General features: G+C 36.2%; 1 protein-coding gene and 1 long non-coding RNA gene across 2 annotated transcripts; one reads left to right on the forward strand and one right to left on the reverse strand.

Moving 5' to 3' along the window:
- Window positions 1-383: 383 nt before the first annotated feature.
- On the reverse strand, window positions 384-1908 carry LOC118492354. Its single transcript, XR_004893331.1, has 3 exons — window positions 1609-1908; window positions 871-951; window positions 384-430 (listed from the first exon to the last, which is right to left on the reverse strand). It is a non-coding gene; the product is annotated as an uncharacterized LOC118492354 (long non-coding RNA).
- Window positions 1909-9498: 7590 nt separating this feature from the next.
- Window positions 9499-16258, forward strand: LOC110940325 (receptor-like serine/threonine-protein kinase At3g01300). The gene is made up of 6 exons (XM_022181881.2): window positions 9499-10061; window positions 10986-11320; window positions 12647-12782; window positions 13108-13241; window positions 15464-15587; window positions 15683-16258. Exons 1-6 carry the CDS (start codon window positions 9932-9934, stop codon window positions 16126-16128), a joined length of 1305 nt encoding a protein of 434 aa, XP_022037573.1. The 5' UTR covers window positions 9499-9931; the 3' UTR covers window positions 16129-16258.
- The last annotated feature ends 10720 nt before the right edge of the window (window positions 16259-26978 follow it).

Here is a 26978-nt window from a genome sequence, read left to right on the forward strand (position 1 = left end):
ATAAGCACATAAAGCATTTTAAGAAAATAACACGTAAGAGGCATTTCAAGAATAACATGTAAGGATATCTCATAAAAGTAGCATGTGAAGCAAATATGGTCGAATTTTGGTGCTTAACTATAGACTAGGTCAAAAGCATGGCAATTTTCCTAATTCCCTAGAGTTATGGCTCTGATACCAATCTGTCACACCCCAACCAATGGCGGAAACATCGGGATGAGACGAAGTGTGAAGATTGCTCGAGACATCATAACACTAATAATTGTGACAAGTATTTAAATGATCATTTCATTCCATTTCTAAAGAATCAATTACAAGGTTTTGAAACAAAATACAACAACATGAAAAATAAACTAATACAATATGAATACAATTTTTTTAAGTGTGTATCTAAGCATCCTACTAGATTCCATGCATCGTCAACATCCACCTGTAACATGTTAAAATAAAGTCAATGCAAAAGCAAAGGCGAGTACACAAGGTTTGAATAGTATAGCATAAGTATAAAGCATTTTACTCGAATCCACATGGCATTTTGTATACAAGGTACTAGCATGCATAACATTACGTATAAACCCAAAGTGTCCACTAGTATTTAGCATCCCTCGCCACAAAAGTGACGAGACCGTATAGTATAATGACTTAACAAACCCCCGTCGGGTGGTGTGCTACTCCTATAGGGCTATAATTGTTAAGCGAGGGTATAACATAGTAATGGCATAAAGCATGTATTATCTAGCATAACAAGTAGCATGTATAACGGATTGAGTTCACAAAGTATGTTTAAGTGTGTGTAAGTGAAATTTTTTGTATGGTAACATGTTACAACCCAAAAGTGGTTTAAAATATAAATGGGTCGAGTGTACTCACAATGGTTGCGTATAAGAATTCCTTGAAATAACGCACGAGTAAGGATGGAGAATTCCAAGAGAACGAACATAAGCGATTATCCTAAATATGGAATGTCACAATAACGATCTAATTAATATTTATTCTATTATTTAAGGTGTGCAATTTAATTACATCCCTAAATTATTATCATGCATCATTCTAATCATGGCCCTTTTAAAGATTTAGTTTTCAAACCGCATTTTCAAACTAAATAAATAAAAAAAGACATCTAAATAGTGGGATGATGGAAAAATTATAATACGTGACTTTCGAAAGTTAAGAATTCGAATGACAACATTCTTTGTAAAACACTTATTAAAACATGACTTTAACCAATATATACATATTTTATTTAAAACAACCAAACATTTTGAATTATGTATTTGACTAAATAAAATATCCTTAGTTATAATATGGTTTAAACAGTGATGGATTTTAGTTTTGGTAAACTATTTTTTTGATAAATGATAAAGTGTAAATATATTATTTTAATAAAATAATTGATTTTGGCTATACAGTGTCATCTTCATTTACTATAATAAAACATATATGCAGACATCCATTGTTATCATATTCTTAAAAAAAACAAAATGACAGAAACAAGTTTATGTCATCTTCTTCGTTATAACTAAATTGCATGGTCTTGTATGAACATGAAAATGAAAAGAAGGATGGATAGACTAACAAAGAAAGAAGGAAAAGGAAAGAATAGTATACCGAACGACAATGTGTGATTCTCGCCGTGGCTTCGGTCGTCTCCGACATCGCCTCCGATCTCTGGCAAGGCTATGGTTCCCTCCGGTGACTTCGGTTCTCCGGCGAATGTGTAGCGATGTTCGAAAGGTGTGGTGAGGGTGTCGAGATGGTTGTGCGGAAGTCGTTTATATAGAGTTTCTCATGTCTCGCAAAGTATGGAAAGAAGCAATGAATTATTGTATGAGTGAAATAAAGAGTCTAGGTTCGTGATTTAAAACAAAAAAAAATGGAAACGCGGAATTGATTAATCACCGAACAATCGGCGAATCGAAGCAAAGGAAACACAGTTGACTGGTTCGGCTTGTTTTGGCGGCAAAAAGAAAAAAAAGAAATGCGGTCGCTTGGTCCCGAGGAATCAACGGCGTTTAGAAGGCTGTCAATATAAATGTGGATATTTGTTGGATCAATGTATATTAGAAATTCCATGTTAATAAGGGAAACATATATTTTATGTTTAAATTTTGAAAAACAGGTCACGAGTGTGTATACATAATACATTTTATTTTAAACAATATGCCTACTGGTTAGGTAAAAAATATATTGTAAACTTTAGTTCATACTTATATATTTAGTTGAAACAAATAATCAAGTAATTAGCTAACTAACCAAATAAATATATAGTTTAATCGATGGTTTATTTTGTGAGAAAGAAATTTCGGTGTTAATTGTTCATATCTGAATTTTCAAAACTGGTCGGACTTTTCTAATACCCATATTTGGCGGATGTTACAGGGGGTTAAGGGAACGGTTTGGTAAAAGTCTTGCCATTGTTCAGTGTATAGATCCTGCAAAGGACCTGGGTCAAATTTAGTAGGACCTCCTTCAATACCCAACGGTATTGGATGGCGGAGGTCCAAACTCTTTGATCCCCTCATAAGTTAAACTACTATTAAAACTTTAACCCAGCTACTTAGGACTGTATCCCTGCTGACTCAGACTACTTAGCCGAGGGTAACGTCGCCTTCAAAAGAGGGGCCTACCACATTATGCATTAATAACTTAATTAATTATCTTTCAATAATCCGACCCTTTAGGATTGTATCCTTGCTGACTCAAACTACTGGGTTGAGGGTAACGTCGCCTCCAAAAGAGGAGCCTACTACAATAACTAAGATAATCTCTTAAACAAGTGCAAAAGTGCAAAAATAATCATAGGTTACACTACACACGAGTCGGATCCAAGTGATTCATCTTGTCTATATGTTTTATTTTTATTTTATTTTTCAGCATTTTAGTTAGTTTTATTTTCTTAGTTTAAAAACCTTTTTCTAACATATTAATTGATTAGACGTTGAGGATAAACCGGTACTAAAAGCTCTTGTGTCCTTGGATGACCTCGGTATCTTACCAACACTATACTACGTCCACGATGGGTGCACTTGCCCATATGTGTGTTTAGTGTTAGTAAATATCGTGTTTTATAAATTTAAAACTTGGCTAAAAAGTGTAAAAGGGGCTTAAAATATATACCTAAATTATATTACACCTAACGCACAACAGAAGCCGGAAGTTGTAGAACTTGAAGAAATATGCAAATAGAGTGACCTGGTGGTCCTTTAGGGGAAAGGTGGTATCGTTCTCCGACGGCATCACCGGATGCCATTCCGACCTAATGCAACAATTCAAATGAGGTTTTATTCCATTTGAAGTACAGGGCTTCATCGCGAGAATATGATTCAGAGGTTTTAGGGGCCATTGAAGAGAAAACAAGAAGGGAAAAACGACGGTCGAAATAATTGCGGAAAAAAGTCTTGACCTTTTGAGATCAATCTCCCATTTATACCAATTATTTCCACATTTTAAAATTCAAAAATGAAGCCCAAATTGATGTGTGGGGATTCAGGTCATAATAAGTAAGTCACTTGATGTGATAACTGACGCCGTCAACGCCCTTTCGGATACCAGGCGTCCAGAGATTTTGTTTCCTTTATTTAATTGCTTATTCATTTAATAATTTATTTATTGGCATACTTTTAGTGTTTATCACTTTTTTAAGTCCAACCCCATGCAAAACCCTATAGAATCGGACTGGGGGGACAGGTGAAGGAACGACCCGGCCCAGTCATTCTGGGTCGAATATTAACCATCGAATAAATGATAATGAACAAATATGGAGGAGATATCCATGCAAATTTACGAAGGAAATAATCTCCGGCAAAATAGGAAAGATCGCCTAACTGACTTCCCCACTTAAGGGGAAACCCTAAGTTCACCCATAAGGCTATAGGGTGTGTTCATGACCCTCATGATCACCATGATCCTCCACGTCAGCGACATGTCACATACTTCTAATCCACCATCCAAAACCACTACCCTAAGGGTGTGGTCATGACTCAAACCACTATTATCTTATTTTAATTTATTTTTTGTGAAAATGAAAGGAAAATATTGAATAAGGAAAGGAGGCCCATGGTTGCCATGGTTTAATCCATGGGAATCATGGTGGATGAGACAAGAGGGTGGTGTAGCAATCAATTAATGATCCTATGTAGCGATTGATGACCCAACCATGCCATTCACACCCTATAGCCTTAGTATAAATAAATATGTTGTCATGAAGGTAAGGTATTCTGTTCTCTCGTATTACATTTTTTCTACTCCCACAAACGAGTTCTTATTCTCACGCCGAAGGGTGGTTACAGGAATAACCTCATTCCTGTAACGTTTCATAATGGTGTTCTGTTTTGCAGATCAGAGATCGGGTCACTCTTTGTTGGATCAACCAGTTAAAGGATGTGTTTTAGGTGATGTACTTACAACAACTTACCTTTAATTTATGAATTTGTTTCATGTCATTATGTTATTTGCAATATCTTGTACTTTCCATTCCAAAACAATGTATTTCTCCTTTAGTATGAAATAAAATTCGAATTACTTAATTATTGTTACAATTAGCAAGTTATAAAGTCTCGAGCAATCTCGTTTTCGTCTCATTCCAATGCTTCCGCCATCAGTTGGGGTGTAATAGATATCCTTTAATTTTATATATGTCTAGTTTTTTAAGTTCAAAAAGTTCTCACTCTTTAATAAAATTTAGATCAATCTCTCTATTTTGGTGATATCCCTTTTAACGGGTCAAATTATTCTACAAAGGCTTCTAATTGTAAGAAGTGTAAGAAGGATTTATAGAGTGACAAGTGTTCAATAACCTAAAACTAAACCCACTATATCACCACCAAAAAGCTAAACACCCACCCCCACCCCACCACCACCCAAAAACCTAAACCCCCCCCCTCCCTACCCAAAAACCTAAACCCCCCCTCCCTACCCAAAAACCTAAACACCCCCCCCCCAGCGCGCGCGCGCGCGCGGCAAAAAAAAAAAAACTATACCTCACCAAAAAAAAAAACCCCAAAAACCTAAAAAAACCTAACCTCCCCCCCCCCCCAAAAAAAAAACCTAAAAAAAATCTAAAAAAAAAACTAAACACCCACCCCCACCAGCACCCAAAAACCTAAACCCACACCCCCCCCCCCCCCCTCGGCAAAAAAAAAAAAAAAAAAAAATGGTGTGGGTGATGTGGGGGGGGTGGGGGTTTAGGTTTTTGGTGGTGGTGGATGTTTAAGTTTTTTTTTTTTAGTGAGGTTTTTTTGTGTAGTGGGTTTTTTTAGGTTATTGGACACTTGTCACTTTATAAATCTTTCTTACACTTCTTACAATTAGGATCCTTTGTATTTGATCCTAATCCCCTTTTAACATATATTACTTTCTATAAAAGCCACCTAAACATATTATACAAACAGAGTTTGAACTGGCCTTTTTTGGGTGACCCTAATTGGTTTGTTCTAAACGTAGTCAATCATGATCTTGATGGGCTGGAGTCTCAAAAGGTGAGAATGAAGACACGTGAGTGTAACGTTTTCTTTTTAAACAATTTCCTTATATTTATCTGATGTAAAATTAAACTATAAGTAACAAAAAAGAAAGAGTAAGCAATCGAACATAATCCATAATAGCGTGTGACAACCATTGAGTAAACTAAAATTAAATTAAAGTCGTTTAATAACTGAACATAAAAGCTAAAGGTACATTTGTTAATGGAATAAGAATGTAAAAAAGTTAATCTGGTGAAAGTATGTATATCCCTATTAATTAATATTCCCTCACTCGTAAATCGTAATCAACATTGTTTTATTGCAAAAAGTTTGTTCGATTCCAAGTTAAAAGAAAAAATAAATAAAAAAAGCTTACAAACTTCGTTCGATTCGGGTTCTTCTATTTGTAATAATTGTAAGTTAACTTTTTTTGCAAATACCAATTATATAAAAAAAACTATTAAATTGAAATAAACTTGAATCTAGGGTAAGGTTATTGTAAAAAAGACCAAAAGTGTGAGAAAGGTAAGAAAGAATCTCAGTCATTAGATCTAAATTAATTGAAAAGGGTAAACAAGTAATTTTATCATTAATTCAATTAATTAAAAACTTCTCATAACCGCCACCTTAATTATAGAAAGTATATAATACCATTCAGCAAGTATATAACACCATTCAGTAAGTATATAACACCATTCAGCAAGTATATAACACCATTCAGCAAGTATATAACACCATTTAGCAAGTATATAACACCATTCAGCATTCAGCAAGTATATAACACCATTCAGCATTCAGCAAGTATATAACACCATTCAGCAAGTATATAACACCATTAATTGACTAAACATCTGATCGAAACATATTTTTTTCTCTATATAAGTATAGCAATATGGTACTCATATTAAAGATAAAAAAAACGCTCGTTATTATGGTGTAATTTTTTTTTTAAAAGTTACGTACAAAAAGCTATTAACGTTTAAAAAAGACGGGGGGAAGTTACATGTGCATTATCTAAATTCTAGTGGGTTTAAAAGACTATATTGCCCCTAGATATTTCAAATTAGTCCAAATGAATGAAAATATTTTACAATTTGGTCCCTATTGATCTTAACCATTAGATCAAAAGATCTAATGGCTGAGATTCTTTCTTACCCTTCTTACACTTTAGGCCTTTTTTACAGGATCCTCTACCCTTGAATCTATTTATATACTTAATTATTTTAATAAATATTAGTCTATAATGAATGTTCTTATATAACTAATTACTATACAATGTTGTTATATATTTAGATAGTCTGTATTAGATTTAAGTGCTACTGCTTATGAGACCACCCGTAGTGGGGCGTTATTTTTAAAAAAAGTTGAAAAAAAAACGCCCCAAAACGTCCCCTCCCCCACTACACTAGGCGTTTTGGGGCGTTACTTTTTGAAAATTTGCATACAAGCGTTTTAATTATAACGCTTAAGAGATAAATGGTGGCCAATGAGGAGTGGTCAACTGTTTGACTAACCAATGAGCACTATCTTTGTTTTTTTTTTTTTTTTTTTTTTGTTTAATGATTGGAATGGGTATTATTCTCACTACATCACTTTTGCAATAACGCCCCATACTGACTGGGATGACACACATCGAATAATGTCCCATGGTAGGAGCATTATTTTTCTTAACTACTACACATGGTCTGATACTACTTGTCATTTGGCTTTCTTGTGCTCTTCTTTTTGTGTGTAAATTGGAATATAGCATGACAACTTTTTACCAAATACACACTTTATAGATGTAATGAAGTATTCTGAATATGATGCAGAATTTGAATATTGTGACTCATCTTTTAAGGGTTAAAGGGTGTGGTTATGATCCTTGTGATTACCATGACCCTTTATATAGGTGTTATGTCACCCACCTCTAATTCACTATCCAAAACCATTACCCTTAAGGTGTGATCATGACCAAAACCACTATCCTCTTTATTATGTTAATATATTTTTGTCTTTTAAGTCATCAAATGGAGGGCCATGGTACTCGTGGTTTAATATCCACCAACCATCATCAATCAAGACGGGGTGGGTGGTGTAGTCTTTCATTAATGTTTCTACGTGGCAAATCATGTTTCAATCATGATCCCACACCCTTCAGTCTAGCTAAGGGTATATATTTTTTGTGAGTTATAAATGTTATATGAATGGAAAAGTAAATCTAAAATCATTTAGGCTAACAGACATGGTTTCTAACGAGAAATATTGGGTTTGAAATCGGACATGCAATTAAAAGTAAATACACTGTGGTAACATTAGGTATCATATAACTATTTTCGTAATTATTATTAAACATAACTATAAATAAAGATATAAAACTCCATAAATTAACTACTTTGATTTTCTGTTATAAATGTGATACAAAAGAAACTATCCTTTTGCGGCCTCAATTTAATGAGAGGGAAAGGAATTTGAAAGCAATCCTTTTATTGATAATAAAATTGTAACAATGATGGCAATCATCTAACATTGTAAAAAGGTTAATTAATCTTTCTTTAGGGTGTCCGCAGCACTAGCGGGGACCCAAATCGGTGACCCCATTCCCCGATCGGGAACACCGCCGCCATCACTGTGGGGACCCAAATCGGGGAGGGGAATCGGGGAGAAGACACTGCTTGAAGGAGGGAGAGAGATAGTGGGCTACCCTTTTTTTAACCAATCAAAACATTTCTTTTTTTTTTCTTTTTGAATAAAAAAACAAGTCCCTAAGAGGGGAGTGCCGCCATCAAATTGAGGGTGTGAGGGGAGTTTAAGAGGGGAATTGACGTGACATAACCTAATTGGGTGTGCGTAAAAGAGGGGACTCCCCTAACAGGGGAGGGGAGTGCCCCTCTCACCCTTATAATCACCCTAAAACTGTCTCATTTCTCTGCCCAATTTTGGCAATCATGAAGAAAGAGGAGCTAGGTGAAATCACACATATACCCTTCACAACATAAACATTTTTTACAATTAAACTTTCTTTGATCACTTTGTGATTTATATTCAAATGGAGTTTTAGTATATTTTCATGTTTTTTAACCAATAAAATAATAAAAGATTTTAACAAAAGGAAGTTAGCAATTGCATGGTGATTATACACCATAACACATAAAAGGTGCTTGGGTGGTCTGTGAAGGAGTGTGGGTGATGGAACACCGCTACAAGCACTTGATCATGCTTGATGGAGCCTGAATCTGTAATGTTCATCACGAGTGACGGTGGAGGTTGTTTGATTGAGGGGGGGGGGCTTAAATAAGAAACAATTTTAACCTATAAATACACCCAATCTTTACCCATTTTATACACTCCAATTCACCTATCAAGTCTAAAAATCCTCTACACTTATATATCTTTATAGTTTTTGAAATTTACCTTTTGGGATATAGAGTACCCAGGTACATTTCCGCTCGACTCTTCGGGTTGTGTTTTGCAGTTTATTGAAAAGATGTTTCAGGATATTCAGTTGGAGTTGTGAAACAAAGAAACACATTTTCGACTCGTTGATCTAAAGGAACACTTTGGTGGTTTAGATATATTTCTGATTTCCAAGAAGAGTAGTATTTTATTTTAGTTTTTAAGTATCATTATTTATTTTTCTTGTTGTTTGTATTTTTTTAATTTATTGCATTTTATAACTGTTTTTTTATTTGTTTTAATTTTATATCTTATTTGTTTAATTAAAAAAATAAAGTGAGTGATAAGTGAGAACCATTACAAGTGTGATGGAATGTAACCTTTTACGGTGTCAAGTGATGATTGAGTATGGTATGTGATGAGTTGCGACTAACTTTAACAATAACACATTTGTGTATTAAGTAACCTTGTTGGCTTTTACAAATCAGCTAATTTTTTTAAGTCACCAAAATATACCATATATGGGATTATCTTAAGTCATACTTTTTCCCTATATTTTAGTGATTAATTAACAAAATTTCTTTTGAGAATGATGAATGATTCGGTTTCTTTAAAATCACTTAAAAATTGTCCCATTTCACAGCCTCCTTTTTGCAATGAGAGAGAGAGAGAGAGAGAGAGAGAGAGAGAGAGAGAGAGAGAGTGGTGGGCAAAAAAGTTGTTTTTGTACACAATGTGGATGGTGGTGATGATGGCCATGATTGATTCTTCTCTACAATCTTTTACTCAACCATCACAAACAACAACAAACATAGAATCCTTCTTCTCTCTCTAAAATCTCTCTCACATCAACCAAACCATATACTAGATTAAAAAGAAATTCCCTCACCACCCAAGATTTCTTAAATCAAAGACACTCACCGTCTATGATCATATGATTTCTTGAATTATAAATACCCACATGAAAAAATATTAATTGGTTTGTAGTAAATCTTTCTTTTTGCTAATATTGTTTCAAGATTTCTTGAATCATCAACACCCAATGAAAGAACATCAATTCTAGAGAGAGAGAGAGAGAGAGAGAGAAAGAAGGTATGGAGAACAAGTGTGGATGTTGGTCAGCTTTAAGGAGAACTGTTAGCAATGGTTCTTGTAAACCCTCTCTTGAATCAACAAGAAACTCTTCCACTTCTTTTCCAAGATCCAGTCTTGTTTATGATGCAGGTACTTTCTTTTCTTTCGTATTTCAAAAAGTTACCACCTTTATAGTATTTTATTTAAATATATTCAATTTTGTTTGTAGATATATATTCTTAAATATTTGGTTAACTGAATTATTATTTAGTGTTCATACAACCAGTTTTAGTTACAGAATTACAAACACCATATAATGCATTTATACGTAGTTCTTTGCTGATATGAAAGAGAAAGTTTAGCTGGTTGCATAACGTCTTATGCAAGGTTTTAAGAACTCGTTTAAACCGGCCGGTTAGGATGCTGGAAGCTTGCCTGGCATGAATCATACCGGTAAACTAAGGGGAACGGCAAAGAAGTTGTACCGTTAGTAAATTGGGTTATAATATCTAGGGATGGATCCAGCCCATATATGTGGGTTCCCACAGTGCGTTTGGAAAAAAAACGGAAAGAAATTAGTGAGAACTTTGTAGATTTTAGAAAAAATTAGTGAGAATTAAAGAGAATTTACCAAAACAAACCCATTAGAATAAAATCTTACATCCGCCGTTGATAATACCGGTTTAAACAAGTATACCGGTACCGGGCCAAGGTTATAAAATTTGGACTTTTAATCTTGTTTTTCCCAAAAAGGTGACGATTTACCTTTTTTTAGTAAAACTTAGCGCCGACAATCCACATCGATTATACTTCATCCACAATCCACATCGATCATTGGGTTATTTTTTTATTATCAATTAATTTTTGAAATATTTTTTTTATTATGGAATGATATAGTTTTTGATTATTTTTTGAGTTGAAATTCTATTTTATAGATTTATAGGGTTAATTAGTTAATCCGGTTAAACCGCCCGATATGATTTAAAAACCGGTTTTTAAAATATTGGTCTTAGTATTAAAGCATATGATTCTCGTAATTCTTTGTTTAAAATTGTTTGTTCTGTATTTGTTTAGCTACGGAGACCCGTTACTTGAATGCTAGCAACAGGGAGATGTGTGCTCCAAACGAACCACAAAACTCTTCGGATCCGAATCCAAACCCGGATCCGGATCCAAATCAAGAACCGGATAAAAAGCCACGTCAACTTCTTCAATTCAGTTTCCATGAACTGAAATCGGCTACAGGAAATTTCAGGCCGGATAGCATATTGGGTGAAGGCGGATTCGGGTTCGTGTTCAAAGGGTGGATTGAGGAAAACGGGACCGCCCCAGCGAAACCCGGGTCGGGTATCACGGTTGCAGTCAAGAGTTTGAAGCCTGATGGTCTACAAGGCCATAGAGAATGGGTGGTTAGTACTTGGTACATTGTGTCGTGTAACAGTACATTAGTACAACTGATTAATGCATCTCACTGACATTCCTAAAACTAGAAGTGTTATAAATGATGAGACAAAACACCTATTATTGCATAATGTACAACTCAGTGAAACGATTTTACCCTTTTTTGAACAATGGTACTAGAAACATACCTGAATTACTGTTTTCCTAGTACTGGTAGGTTTTTGAGGTACAACAAATTAATGCATGGGTTCACATGGTGCAACACACAAATGCATTGATTGTTGTTCTATGCAAATCATGTCTAATTGCACAAGTTTTAAAAGTGTGAATACTTCATAGTTGGTACTAGGGACGAGTGTGGTACCGGTACCGTACCAAAAATACCGATACCGAAATTCGTCAAAATTGGGTACCGGTACCGAAATATTCGGTATGGTACCGTATGGTACCTGTATCCGTACGGGACCGGTACGGTACCGATATTTGAAGTTAAAATTCGGTATTTTACCGGTAACGTATCGAACCGGTACTGATACTGAAAATACCGATACCGTAAATGACAAAAAGTGACTACCGGTACCCAGTACCAAATGCTCATCCCTAGTTGGTACTTAGTACCTTGGAAGCAAAAAATTTTGCATTGATAGTAACATGGTACAACTCTTTGATGCATGATTGGTATAGTAGTTGTACATCACATAAAACGATGAGTTAAGTATCACTGGGGAGACTATTTGCACACTTGGTGTGTAGATAATCAGCCAAAAAAGACTTTTTTATCCTATATGCACTCCCTGCAGTGTCGAGCTGTGACCAAAGCGCGGCGTTTTGGTCCGGTCAACCAGACAAAGACTGACGGGTGTCTGACGGGTCTGTTGACCGGACCAAAACGCCGAGCTTTGGCCGCGTTTTGGTCCTGTCAACCAGACATCCGGACAGTCTTTTGTCTGATTGATAGGACCAAAACGCGGCCAAAGCTCGGCGTTTTAATCCGGTCAACAGACCCGTCAGTCTTATGTCTGGTTGACCGGACCAAAACGCCGCGCTTTGGCTACAGCTCGACACTACAGGGTGTGCATATATGACAAAAAAGCCCTTTTGGTGTGCATATACGCATTTGGGTGTGCCAATAGGTACACCCATCACTTTTATACCAAATGGATTTTGGCCTAGCAATATTAAGATGTTGGATAAGATTTTGTTTTTCTAAGTGATAAGGCTTCGATCAATCAATGTGTAGTTTAGTAATAGAATTAGAGAGTGTGTGAGTTGTTGTTCTAAAATAATCACTTTAATTTTTGTTACAACCTAACCTCTATTTATGGTATTTGCAGGCAGAGGTTGATTTTCTTGGACAACTTCATCATCCAAACCTCGTTAAGCTCATCGGATATTGTATCGAAGACGATCAACGACTACTTGTTTACGAGTTCATGACTCGTGGAAGCCTTGAAAACCATCTCTTTAGAAGTAAGTATCTCAAATAAGTGAATCAAGATTTCTTGATATCCATTTCTAACAAATTGTCTTTTAGTGACGAAGCCAGTTAGATTTTTATAATGTTTATTGAATCAGTGACATTCGAGTGTCAAATACATAGATAAAAACATTAAAATGTATGTGTGATAAGTAAATGACACATAAAAACTAGTATTGAATAGTGTATGACATATCAATATTATTGGTATCATTTATGTGCTCCGGTCAATATTGTCTTTAATTTTAGAAAACAACATGTTTGACCATAAAAGTCAAAATGAAGGTTACTTCTAACACATGGCTAAATGTTTTGAAGGAACCATACCGCTAACGTGGTCAAACCGGATAAAAATAGCAACGGGTGCAGCCAAAGGGCTAGCATTCCTTCATGGAGGAACAAAGCCTATTATTTACAGGGATTTCAAGACCTCAAATATCTTGCTTGACACGGTACGTATATTTAATTACTTGAGTTTTCTCAGAGTGTTACTGGAAAAAATATTTACTAAAATTGGTGATTTTAAAAATATTTACTAAAATTGATGTTTTGATATTTTTTTGTTTTTCAAAGTGCTTTCATTAGTGTTTTCTTTTTATTTTTATTAGGAATATTGAATTTTAATAATCCCAACTATTTGCAGTTGGCCGTCAACAGTCCCAACTTCAAAAATAACCACTAGCAGTCCCAACTATTGACATATTGGCCACCAATGGACCCTGACTAATAGAACCCTACCACCGTTAGTCTTCGGTCACCAGAAAACCGTTTTTGTCTAGAAAAAGGTTTCTAAAGGTCCGATCTAAGGTTAGAAAGAGGTTTGAGACGAAAATGTTGAGTTTTCCGGCGAAAAAGAAGTTTTCCGACAAAAAAGAAGTTTTCTGGGAACTTTAATAATTGGGGCTTTTACTAGAAAAAGGTTCCCAAAGGTCCATAATGAAGTTACAATGAGTTTTCCTGCCAAAAATAACGTTTTTCCGGCAACCGGAGACTAACGGCGTTAGGGTTCTGTTAGTCAGGGTCCATTGGAGGCCAATATGTTAAAAGTTAGGACTATCAGTGGTTATTTTTAAAGCTGGGACCGTTGGCGGCCAACAACGAATAGTTGGGATTATTAAAATCCAATATTCTTTTTTATTAATAGGGTGTTTGGGATTGTATATTTAACTCTAAAAGTGTTTTTTTTTTTTTTTTTTTCAGAAGCACTTATCGACTTACTACTTTTTTAAAAGGAGTTTTTTTAAAAAATTGTTTAGATTATCTTTTGTGGTGGAAAATAGTAAAATAATCACAAAAAGATATGATAAATTTACATGTTTAGTTGCTATTTTAAATTGTGAGGTTAGATTTATAATTTTATGTTTAAAAAGCTAAACGGCATTTAAGAAGTCGGGGTTTTGTGTCTTTTGAAAACAATTTTCTTTCTTTCAACAAGCCAAAATAAAAAAAAAAAATTACTTTTATCAATGTCAAACATTATTTTTAACTTATTGGCTTTTTGAAAAACTAATAACTCAATAAGTCATTTTCAAACTCAATCCCAAACACCATCTAAGTCATCACATGGTCACGTCCACCCCGACCCCTTAACAGCTATGTCTTCTTCATTTTTCCGATCGCTGGCGACCGATGTGTCCGGTGGCTTAACAGTGATCACGACTAACTAGCTAGAATTCGTTGAGATAATTTAAAAAAAAACTAAAAGACACGCCCTTTTGGTCATGAACTTTCCGACGCCCCATCAGAGGTGGAGTTAGTGTATTAGGGGACTGGGAGGGGTAACACGGGCTATCCCTCAACTTCGTTTCCATACCATTTTCGTAGCGTAAAAAACACGGTTTTATACAAAAGATACCCACCATATATCACAGCAAAAGACACCTATTTATTATTTCGTAGATGCCCCCAACAGAACTCACAGCCACTCCGTTTGAAGCAACTGAACTTGCCGGCTATTTCTATATGCACATGGCATTGGTAGCCGTAAATATAGTTTTGGTACAGAGAGTTTATTTCACAAAAGATGCTTTTACGTTCTCATTTAAAAAAGCCTAAATAGGCATGAGGTTTACATAATAATGGAAAGAATTAAACTGGGAATAAAATAACAATCCCATATAATTCGTGATGGACAGTAAAATAAGGAGAGGAAATATTGTATTTCTGTAGTAAAATCATGGGTTGGGTTCTGACCGGGGAAGATTGCCGGAATCTCGCCAAAGTCCCAGATTTGGCGGTTGTAGTAGCTTCAGCTTCTTGTACAATGGTGGAAGAGTAGGATGCTGCTGGGCATATATATTCAGGGCTGAAGTTCATCTATTATTCTCTTAACTAATTTATCCTATTAAAATGAAATCTAAACTAATGAACAAGCAGCGATTTTGATTTCATTCATCTACAATTAATTGTCTGATTTCATTCCAGATATGAAATAGCAATTTAAGATTAATTAAAAGTAGTGGCGTTTGAACTTTACTTTGATTTTTTTTAAATTGAAAATAAAAAATATATGAAACAGTCATTTTGCTAAATATTTTTGAAACCACGTGTTTTGATAAATATTTTTTTTCACCGATACACTTTTGAAAAAAAAAAAAAAAAAAAAAACTCATTAATTACTTGTATTAAAGTTACATTTATATGATTCTTAATATTTTTTCGTATCTTTTGTTAGGAATATAACGTGAAGCTTTCGGATTTCGGTCTAGCGAAAGCAGGACCACAAGGAGATAAGACTCATGTCTCTACTAGGGTTGTTGGAACTTACGGTTATGCCGCTCCGGAATATGTGATGACAGGTACTATTCATTATATACTATTAACTGTATATTTATTAAGCATGAAAATCCGTCCGTGTAAAGATTAATTAGGTTTTTAATTTGTGTTTTCATAGGACACTTGACAACGAAGAGTGACGTTTACAGCTTTGGAGTTGTACTACTAGAGATCTTGACAGGACGAAGATCAATGGACAAAAAACGCCCAAGTGGTGAGCAAAACCTTGTTATGTGGGCCCGTCCATACCTAGCTGACAAGCGAAAAGTATATCAACTAGTTGACCCTCGATTGGAGCTAAACTACTCGGTGAAAGGAGTCCAAAAGGTTTCTCAAATAGCATACAATTGTTTGAGCCGAGACTCAAAGGCCCGGCCCTCAATGGATGATGTTGTTAAAGCCCTGAGCCCATTGCAGGGCTTAAACGACTTTGCCATTCTATCTTATCACGCGCGTATGTCACAACAAGCTAGGCGTAAAAAGAAACAACCCGAAGGGACTCAAAATGTTACTCTTAATCAATCCAAGTGCTTTAATGAGTCCCCAAGGAGCTCGGGTAAGTAACATTGTAAATAGAAATTGTATGTACCTGCTAATTTGCGAATGTATTTAGTCAATTTAAAGACCTTTATGGTGTATGTTTTTGTGTGTCAAATATTTAACAAGGCTAATGTTGGATTGGATTGATGACTTGTATATTGTGCATTGAGATTTGGACGGTATGTATCATAAGTCTTAACTCTCATCAAAATATGATGATGAGCCAAGTTGAGTCGTTAGTTTTTGAGTAGAACTTTTAAGTACAAATACAACAAATTTGTCTATATTAAGTAACACATTTTCGAACCAATGGGCTTGATGGCAAAGCCTTTAGGAACAACCAAGGTTTGAAGGTCATGAGTTTAAATCTCACAAACACTAGGCTTAAAGAGATTCATCAAACAAAAAGTAACACATTTTCAGGGTGTTCAAGTACAAATAGAAAATGTTATAGATTTGCGAACTTTTCCAAACTTATACTTTTTAACTAACTGGTAAGCACTAATTTCACACAACCAGTGTATTGAAATTAAATCTAAGTATATTTTATATATTTACATGGTCTAAACTCCTTAGATTAGGGACTAAAAGGGTATGGTCTTAAATCCTACACAAAGCATCCAAAGACATGCACGCAAAAGACCATACCCAAGACAACAAAATTATACTTAGCCTTAACAAGAGCATGCGCGCAGGCCTAGACTGGCGTATGCAGCACAACGGCAACTAAGATAAGTACAATAGTATAGATGGTCGGAGTTGAAGCTAATCAGCATGCGCTAGGCCCTGACCAAACAACTCCCACGATGACCAGTCGTGCAGGAGACAAGAAGTATAAAAGGACAGTGACGTGGAACCAATCAGGTTGCGTCGTTCACTACTCCATGATGTCCACTCACAACTGGTTACAGACTCTACAACAAGGACAATCGTCAGACCACGTGGCTCCAATCACTGTGCGTCAACATCTCTATCCTCTACAAGCACTAACGGTCGTGTCAGAGGAGACAAACAGGATATTCGTTGTTGGCGACGTCCAACCCAAGGCCCATCAACCCATCTCCTTCTCCACATTTTTTGGCTATAAATACCAGCCTTCAACCACAAGTTTAAGGATCAGATTTTTCACTCTCTTACTCTTAATACAGACTCGTTACTCCTATGTTAACGATACTTATTCTCACACCAAAGGGTGGTTCATGCGGGTTTCTTAACTATAGACTAGGTCAATCATGGCAATTTTCCTAATTCACTATAGTTATGGATCTGATACCAATCTATCGCACCCTAACCGATGGCGGAAACATCAAGGCGAGACGTAACAGATTGCTCAAAGACAACATAACACTAAATTTGCAACAATAGATTAAAGTTCAAATTTCATTTCATTTCATAACTTCAAATAATATTGTTTCAAAAGAAAATTACAACAAGTTGGGATTAGTGTGATAAACATAAAAGAAAAACATAAAGTAAAGTTTGGGTGCGTTTCTTGTTCCACCCTAATTCGATTGCTTGTGCATCATCATATAATAAGTATCCGTCAACACAAAAAGGTCGGTGAGCATGTAGGTTTTGTTTACATAGCATAAGTATAAAAGTGTCTCAAATCCACATGTTAATTGTACACTAAGTTATATAAACATACTAGCATGCATCAACTATAAATCAAACCAAAGTGTCCACTAGCGTAATCTTATCACCTAAGTGAATAAGACCGTATTGATTGTATACTTAACAATGATCACAAAATGGGCGGTGTACTACTCCTATATTGCTATACATTTAAGGAAGGCTTGCAAAGTTAATGATAGATAGCATGCGTAAGATTGTCCTAGAATGTATAAACAGATAGCATAACAAATAGCACGTCTAAGGATTGAGTGTTTGCATAATATTGATTGTATGTGTGATTTTGAATTTAATAATGGTACATGTTGCAAAGTGATTTAAAACGTAAAATGGGTCAAGTATACTCACGGTTTGCGAAACTATTCCACAAAAGGCGAGTAAGCGGTTAGAGGATGGAATCACCAAGTTACCCTAAAAGGATAAACAAAGGTGTATGAGGTTGTGGAGTTTAAAGACGGAATGTATTCACGAATTTATAAGTATGAAAATACATAAAAATACATCTTGCTTAGATACTTATTCGGACACTATTTTAGTAAGTGTTTTTCATTAGCACGAAGTAACCCATTAGAAGTCCAAAATATGGAGTCTAAAACTAAGATAATTTTCACCTTTAACATATAACATTCAATCATGGTTCTGATTGATGTTATAGTTTGGTTTTGGTAGTATTATATATGTATATTACTAGATATATTATAATCATGTATATGTCATGTATTAGAGGTAGGGTAATCCACTAACCTCATGATGTTCACCATTGTACAAAATTACCACAAGGACGATTTGAATGGTCATGAAATACAAGTATGAATAACATAAATAAATCATCTAAATCACTAAGTAACCAAGTGAGTACAACTAGACGAGTGCATTCCAAACATGGTTATGATTGGAGACTTGGTGTAGTTTGTTCACTTTGTTACTTGGAAGTTACTTAGGCGTTGTTTTTTTTTCAGAGGTAAAACGCCTGCAGTCTACGGACCACATCTGTAGCAGAAAAGATGGACCAAACCTCTGTAGTCTGCAAGAAGAAGACTGTTTGATTTTTAACTTCTGCAAGCTGCATAATCATAACAAACAAAGAACTCTAATCAAACAATTTATCAAGATGAACATCTATATTCCATAACAAACACAAAAAATTAACATAATCATAAGCAAAAATCAGAATATAAACACCAATAATTAACTTATGAACTAACATTAAACAAAAAAAAACAATTAACTTATAAACTAACATTAAACAACAATTAACTTATAAATTAACATAATCAAAAGCAACAATTATAGTCGGAATATAAGCACCAACAATTCATAACATCAAACAAAAAGAAATTCATAAAAACAATACATACCTGTCGGCTGTGGTTAATGTCGGCTGAAGGAAGTGGCAGGGAGGTGGCAGCAGGGCGGAGATGAGGGAGGAGGATGCGCGGCGGTGAGGAGGAGGTGGCAGCGGCGGCATGTAGGAGGAAGTAGGAGCAGGTGGCGGTGGGGAGGGAGGATAAAGGCGGCAGCACTGAGGAGGGAGGAGGTGGCAGTGGTGTGGAGGAGGGAGGAGGAGGCGGCGACGGGGATGAGGGAGGGGGTGGTTGGGGTAGAGGAGATGGAGAAGGAGCTCTAGGGTTTTGGTGTTGATATATGGCAAAAAATGGAGAAGATGTAAGAAGTTCTTGACCCACATCTACACCAAAAAGAGAACTCGCAGACCTTTTTCAATGAAGGGTCTTCGAGAAAACAAACAGTCTTCAGACCCAAAGGTCTGCGCGACGCAGACATAAGAGGCCAGGAAGGTTTCTTCGAAAGAATAAACACCTCCTTAGTGACTTAGAGTGCATATAATGGAGGCTTTTGAACCTCAATATTTCTGGAACAAAACCCTAACACAAGCCATTCAACATTGAAGTTAGTTAATAGCTTGGTTTGGTTTGCAAATGTTCCAAGAAACCTACGTATAATGAACAAGTTTTGAAGAAACCAAGAAAAATTCCCAACTTTGGACCTCAAAATGGTGATGTACCATTAGGGGTGCAAACGAGCTGAGCTACTCGAGCTCGGCTCGAAAAAAAAGCTCGAACAAGCCAAGCTTAAACGAGCTCGATCTCGAGCCCGAGCCCGAGGCCGAGCTTCACTTATCGAGCTCGAGCCGGCTCGCGAGCCTAAACGAGCTTTCTGTTTATATATTTTTTATTAATATATTAAACATATATTTGTATAATAATAAGTACCATTTATATAAATATAAAAATAACTAAATTATATGTATAGTAATAATTATAATCAATATAAATTAATTAATAAATACTAAATGAGTCGAGCCCGAGCTGAGCTTAAGCTTGAAAATTTACCTTCGAGTCGAGCTCGAGCTTTAGAAATAAAGCTCGAATCAAGCCGAGCTCGAGCTCGAGCTTTCATATATTAAACGAGCTCGATATCGAGCCTGGTCGAGCTCGGGCTCGGCTCGGCTCATTTGCACCCCTAGTTGTGGTACCATCTTTGTTTACCTTGGTAAACATGTAGAACACTCCTATAGATTATCCAATGATGGAGAAAGCAAGAAAACAAGAAAAAATTGTAAGGAAAGAGTCCAAAACTCATTATTTTGAACTTGGAGTTTTCTGCCCTAACTTGAGAAATATGGAGATTTGAGAGTGTTAGAGAGAGTGTTTGGAGTGTGGAAAGTGTTTAGGATGTGGTAAGGGGTTGCATCGATAGTTTGGATTAGAGTTTGGGTGTTAAATGAAGTGGTTGGGGTTGAAAGGAAGGAAATGGAGAAAAAATTCACGAAATCCAAATAAACTTCCAGACCAGGTCCTTGCGAACCCTAAGAGGTTTGGTCTGGCGGTCCGTAAGACCTTTCAAAAGTACCAAAATTCCCTTTTGGGCCTTGTGCTTAGGTTTAGTTGTTATTTGGGGCCATAAACGTATAGTTAAGCATGTTTTGGACATTTTAAAGTGTAATTACGCATGTGTAATGTATGGACATGTATGAATATCATTCCGAGAAAATATTATCTCGATTTATGTCTCGGTTATTAATTAAAACACGTATCTCGAGATTGTTTGCGTATTGTGCATGCATGATTAAGCAAGTATGATATAAAATTCGATTTCCATTATCATCAAAGTCTCAGAATTAAAATATTGAAATGAAGATACGAATGACAATAAAATGAAAAGAGTTACAAAAATACGGAACGTTACATAACTACCTGTTCAAAGTTTCTGCAATGAAGTCATTTTTCCTTTGGGGTAAATTGCTTTCGACGTTATGCTCACCAACAGGGAGTATTCAAGAACCAAAGAGGCAAATTTCATGATAATGCCAGCAAACTCCAGGCATGATGTACTTCTAGGGCGGGTTTCGCAAGGTGACTTTAGCATGATCACATCCACACCTCACTCCGGAATCGGTTTCCCAACTGAGTCTAGGGTGGCGATCACATACGCCAAGAAAGAATTTACGGTGGTAGAAGATACGCACCCGATGAAAGCTGCGAGATCCACGTCGCGCACAAAACCAGAGAATGTGTTCATAAACCATGAAATCAAAGGGAGTTGGCAGGGTCGACACTTCAACCTGTTTGGTTAATTAAAGCACACCTGTATAAGACAGTGGACATTGATATATGAACTTCCAATGTCACGGTTACGTTAGTAGATTAATAATATCGGTTAAAATTGGTTACCACTTCTAAGAAAAGTCCATGTTCTAGTACGTTACTAAAGGTGAATGTCTTATTTTGCTACCTCTTACCCCTGACCAATACCACATTCGTTTTCTATTATTTTTACTTATTAATTAATAGATGGGAAGAGTGTTTGGCTCTGTCACACCCCAACCGATGGCGGAAACATTGGGGCGTGGCACTGAGCGAAACAGATTGTCCAAGAGATTCCATAACAACTATTAATGACAATATATTTAACGTTAATGTCCCATACCACTAACATACAAAGTAAAAACAATCATTACAGATAGCGTGTCTCAAAAACAAATAAACTGTTCCGACAACTCTTTAATGGAGTGTTTAGACTTCCTACTCATTTCACCAAGCATAGCATCCTATCAACCTGTCACATACGTTAAAATACAGTCAATACATAAAATGTAAAGGTGAGTACACAAGTTTGAGTAGCATATAGTATGGCGAAAGCGTTTACGCATAACCAGCATGTAACACATAGAAATGTGAATCAAGTAAGCTATCGACAATGACGCATGCAACCGACATGACTGCGAGTTGTAGAATGCGCAACACATTTTCACCACTATGAACATGTGAAGTAAGGCCCTTAACAATCCGTGAACAAACAGGTGCTGAGTCCAAACTATAGTACTATCGTTGCTAAGGTGTCAGGCAAACAATCACTGTGTAAACATAACATACAAGCATTCATCCAATCACGTATAGCATGCGAGAGCGGTTAGCGTTTATAAAGAGTATGAGTATTGTGTGCATTGTGTGTTGATATAGAACGTGTGTAACACCCAAAAGTGCGTTAAGCGAAAAAGAGTTCGAGTATACTCACAATAGGTGTTTAACAAATAAACACAGCCTTGAATTGGATTGAAGGGAGCGCGTTGGAGTTAGCCTGAGCATAGAACAGTAGCGTAAGCGTTGAACAGCATGTTGGATGAGATAAATGTCGAATGGTGAGTCGAACGGGTGAATACCCATTCGATCGGATGGTCATCCAAGGAGATGGTCATCCGAGCGGATGACCATTCGAGCGGATGGCCATTCGAATAAGGTGTGGGTGTTTCTAAATTGTTTTGAAAACTTTTGAAGTTTTTGTTGTAGCATTTAAACAAGTCATCCGGTCGGATGGTCATCCGGACAGATGACCATTCGATCGGATGGCTATTCGATTGAGAGTTTGGTAGTTTGAAGTTTTCGGTAAGACATTTTGAGCAAGGAATATTATAAGGGACAGGTCACCTGGTCGAATGGTCATGCAATCGAATGATTATTCGATCGGATGGCCACTCGAGTGGGCGATCTGTTAGTTTGAAAATTCTATAAAATTTTCAAAGTTAAAAAGTTTTGAGTTTATCGGAGACAGCGTGATGACGTGTCAAACAACGGAAACCACACCAAGTCCAGCTCATTCGATCGGATGAGAATCACCCCATTCGATCAGATTCACTGTTCTTGATGGAGTTTCATGTTCAACCCGTAAATCGGTCATCTGTTCGGTGGAAATTCGTTCTCAGACCGGTTCTCAACTAGAGAATATGTAGAGAGCCTGAGTGAATCTAGATTCCATCGGTTTTGAGTAAAAAGTGAAGAAAGGTTGAAGATAAGTTAAAAACAGTTGAAAAATGTTGAAATCCTATTGAATAGTGCGAAAATACTTTAGATCTGAACTAATCCTGAGTGAGAACCACCTTCAAGGAGTCCAAACCAGGTGATTTCAAGATAGAAGTGTGTGATTTTGATGGAGAAGATGATGGAGAAGTGTGTAGTGATGATGATTGTACAAGATTTAGGGAGAAATATTTACGAAATAGCCTTGAATCGAGGGAAATAGTGCTTGAAAGTGACTTGGGAGTGTTTGGTCGAATGGAGCTGTCACATCAGTGAAAGAGACGTGTACGGCGGGTATTTATAGGGTGAGATGAGAGGTTAAGGCAGTGGGGAAGTGCGAGGTGTCGGATGAACTACCGATCGAATGACCATCCGATCGGATGGCCATCCGAGTGGATGGTCATCCGGACGGTAGTCCATTCGATTGGTTGTTTATCCGGACAGCCTAGTTGTGTGAGTCAGTTTTCCAACTTTCATTTCGTGCGTTAAGCGTTGAGTTGCGTTTAAGTGAGTTGCGAGTAAGCGTTGCGTTGAGATAACTACATAACATTTAAACAAGTAATCACACAAATGACACACATAATAACTAAGATGCATAAAAGTAAATCTGCGTTTTGAGTTTGCATTGAGATTGCGTTGCGATAGCGTTTAGTCTAAACAAGCGATAAAATGCATGTAAATAGTATGCGTTGTAAATAGCGTTTAGTTGTGATAACTGCGTTTTGAATAAGCGTTGTGAACACGTTTGTAGAATGTAGTTTAAAATAGTTAACCCATTGCGATAACCGAAATCTCGAGAGTACAAGTTAATTAAGCAAGGATGACAAATACAAGTAATGACTCGAAAAGTCGGGTTGTTACAGGCTCAACATGTTTGTAATAACCTTGTGACAACAATTCTATGCAAATTCTTTATCCAAAATTCATTTTTTCTACTCATATTTGCTCACCAATTTAAAGCTCATTATCCTTACTTTTACCCAAAACCCTATGAGGATATAAATTAGATGTCAACTTTTTTTTTCGCATGTATTTAGGTAAAAGATAATGAGCTGGGCTTTATAAATTTTAGATAAAAAAAGTATTTTTACCTTCCCTAAATATGTTTGCTCGGCTAGAATAATGGAGCCCATTATAGCCATATCTTTCATACTCAACAAGGCCTTCATAGACAAATAAAAGTTGGGTTCAATATACACATCGGCCACAGGTGTCCAAGGGCCATGTCGTTGGAAATGGTCTGAACCGAGCAATGTGTAATTGGGTACATCATTCATTCTACTTCTAGAGTTAAGTCAATGCCAATAACTCGATCCAACTTCATATATCCACCATCGTTCAGATAGCATATAAGACAGTCAGTTCTAAAAATATTTGAACCAAAAGTACAACTTTTCTCTTCTTATTATATTAGTTGTTTTAGTTTAAGTATGTTTGTATAAGTTGTTATGTATAAATATTTTTTTAGTATTTTTTATAAATAGCTCATCGCATGCGTGATGCGCTCGCATCGCACATCATGCATCACACATCACGCATCTCGCATCTGATTTTTGGACCAAACGCATCGGGCGCATCACACAATCTAAAACCAAGAATGCACCAAGTGTTCGGTCGAGTGGCAAAACGGTCATGCAGGATGGCAAGTCAGGATTTGTTCGGGTCAAAACACGTAAGTTCAATACATGGTCATATTGGGTCGTGTCAGAACATGTTTACCAAAAATAGGTTCAGGTCAAAGTGGGTCATTCTATAAAAAGATACCAAGTAATTAAAACTATTCTAATATTGTTGAATTTTGGTCTGCAAAAGATTTCATTCAAAAAAAAATTCCTAATTGTAGTTACTTACCCAACGATTATGAGTCACCTGGATAAGTATACATATCCATTTCCATTCAAAGCCCCATGAATAACCTTAAATTATTTTAAAAATTAACATACTAATTTAGGTAAAAAAATTCAAAAGTGTGCAGGCCTTTGAATCATACCATAGAATTCTCATATGCTCGCTGATGTGGAAAAAGTAGTTCAACTAAATAGACTAAAATAACCCTAAATTAAGACTCAAGTAATAAAAATCTAGACTCTCTAACTTGACTAAACTACTCACCGCAAGTGAACCGGTCGACTCTAGCAAAGAAAAGTAAGTCCGGATGTCGAACCCACAAGGACTCTAATTAATTACGTTAACGACTCTATTTAGACTAGACACTGACACAACTTAACAATTGTTATGTTTTAAGGGGGGGGGGGATTTTACTACAATCCTAAAATTGAAATTAAAATGAAAATTAGACTAAGACACGAAAGAAACTAAGGTTTGATTCAGATGAGATTAACGACTACCTAGACTTGAATCCAGTTTAACTATGAATGGACTTCTAACGGTATTATTGTTGTACGGAGTCGGGATCGTAAAATACTAAACCTTAAGGTATTTCAAGCTAAGACTTCCCGACCCTTCTCAGGAAGAAACCTAGGAAACCCTACAAGGCTGTTATGAACACCGACTGTTAGACTTCCTCTCAATCCTCTAACGACTCTAAAAGTGCCCTAATTTGACTATCTACCTCTCAACGTGATAATCTAAGGCAATTCTAGGTTCTAACTTGGTTTATTAGACACAAATGCAATCAGGGAACTAAAACCGACTTATCTCAAAACCTGTCTTAGCTATATATTGCACTGAGACCTAATAACTAACTCGAGCCTCTCAGCGACAAGTTAAGCAGAATATTTAATTCTAATTGTATTTTAATTATTGTTTCTAAGGCTATTGGCCAATTTACCCAAAGATCACCCGAACCCGCAAGGATGCAAATAATCAACACAAATTTATTATGTGAAAGACGTTCACCAAAATCTATGTGAAACAGCAAGTAATCAACAATCACAAGTAAATACGCATACGCACCAAATCAGAAATTCTAGAATACTTTACTTTCAGAAATCAATCCATAGCAAGTAATAATAACCGTTAAAAATCCAAACTTTTATCAAACTATCATCTTGCCTAGGTAGTAATAAGGGTTTTAGCCAAGAAACATGTTATCTAAAATAAACAAATCAAGTTCAAGACAAGAATTCATTGGAAAAATATTGAAACACGAAATTAAAGAAAACCGGGAGATAAAACCCGAACAATCTTCGTTTCCACACTCCAAGCTTCAACCGTATGATTCCCGCAAGCTAAAGCACTCCAAAAACCTCGAAAATAACTCTGAAATTCGCCTTAGGGTTCTTAGATTCGTCAATCCCTCGTTAATGATGATTCTCTTCCATTAAATACCAAACCCTAATAATTAAACAATTAATTTCCGGATATCACCCCGTCGCGTCGTGCGACGGGGACCTTCTTTTGCGGTGGCGCGATGCCAGCAGGTCAAAAACCAGATTTTTCTTGTTACATGCTGGCGCTGCGCGAGCATCATATCACCTACCCATGGCGCGACGCCACGGGCGTATTTCCACAGAATGTTCGTCCAAAACTCAGCTTTCCAACCCCAAAACATTCAAGAATTATTCTAACTCTTTTTGACTTGTTCCAGGACGTGATGTTTCAGCATTCAAGCTCATTTTTGCTCCTTTTTCAGCAACTTTATTCATCGAGACCTGGAAAACTGAATTATGATCAATAGCACGTAATTCTAAATAAAACTAGACTATAAATAACGATAAACTATACAAAATATACACGATAAAGGATGTATTTTGCAATACATCAAATATCCCCACACTTGCTCTTTTTTCGTCCTCGAAAAAGAATTGTGCAACGGAATCAGAGACGAACAATTACTTAGGTCAAAAATTATTTATATCTTATTCAAACCAAGGCTTGCGTTAGCCGCGATTGCGAATATACTTATCCCTTTAAACCCGAATCCAATCCTAAGCCCTTATCATGTGAATTTAATTTAAGTGCGGT

Source organism: Helianthus annuus, chromosome 5 (genome assembly GCF_002127325.2).
Source record: "Helianthus annuus cultivar XRQ/B chromosome 5, HanXRQr2.0-SUNRISE, whole genome shotgun sequence".
NCBI lineage: Eukaryota > Viridiplantae > Streptophyta > Magnoliopsida > Asterales > Asteraceae > Helianthus > Helianthus annuus.

Bases quoted from the DNA above. Each gene is read 5' to 3' on its own strand.
- LOC110940325 (XM_022181881.2), top strand. From the start codon at position 9,932: ATGGAGAACAAGTGTGGATGTTGGTCAGCTTTAAGGAGAACTGTTAGC. The intron at 12,783-13,107 runs GTAAGTATCTCA...AATGTTTTGAAG, and splicing joins TGAAAACCATCTCTTTAGAA to GAACCATACCGCTAACGTGG. The intron at 13,242-15,463 runs GTACGTATATTT...ATCTTTTGTTAG, and splicing joins CAAATATCTTGCTTGACACG to GAATATAACGTGAAGCTTTC.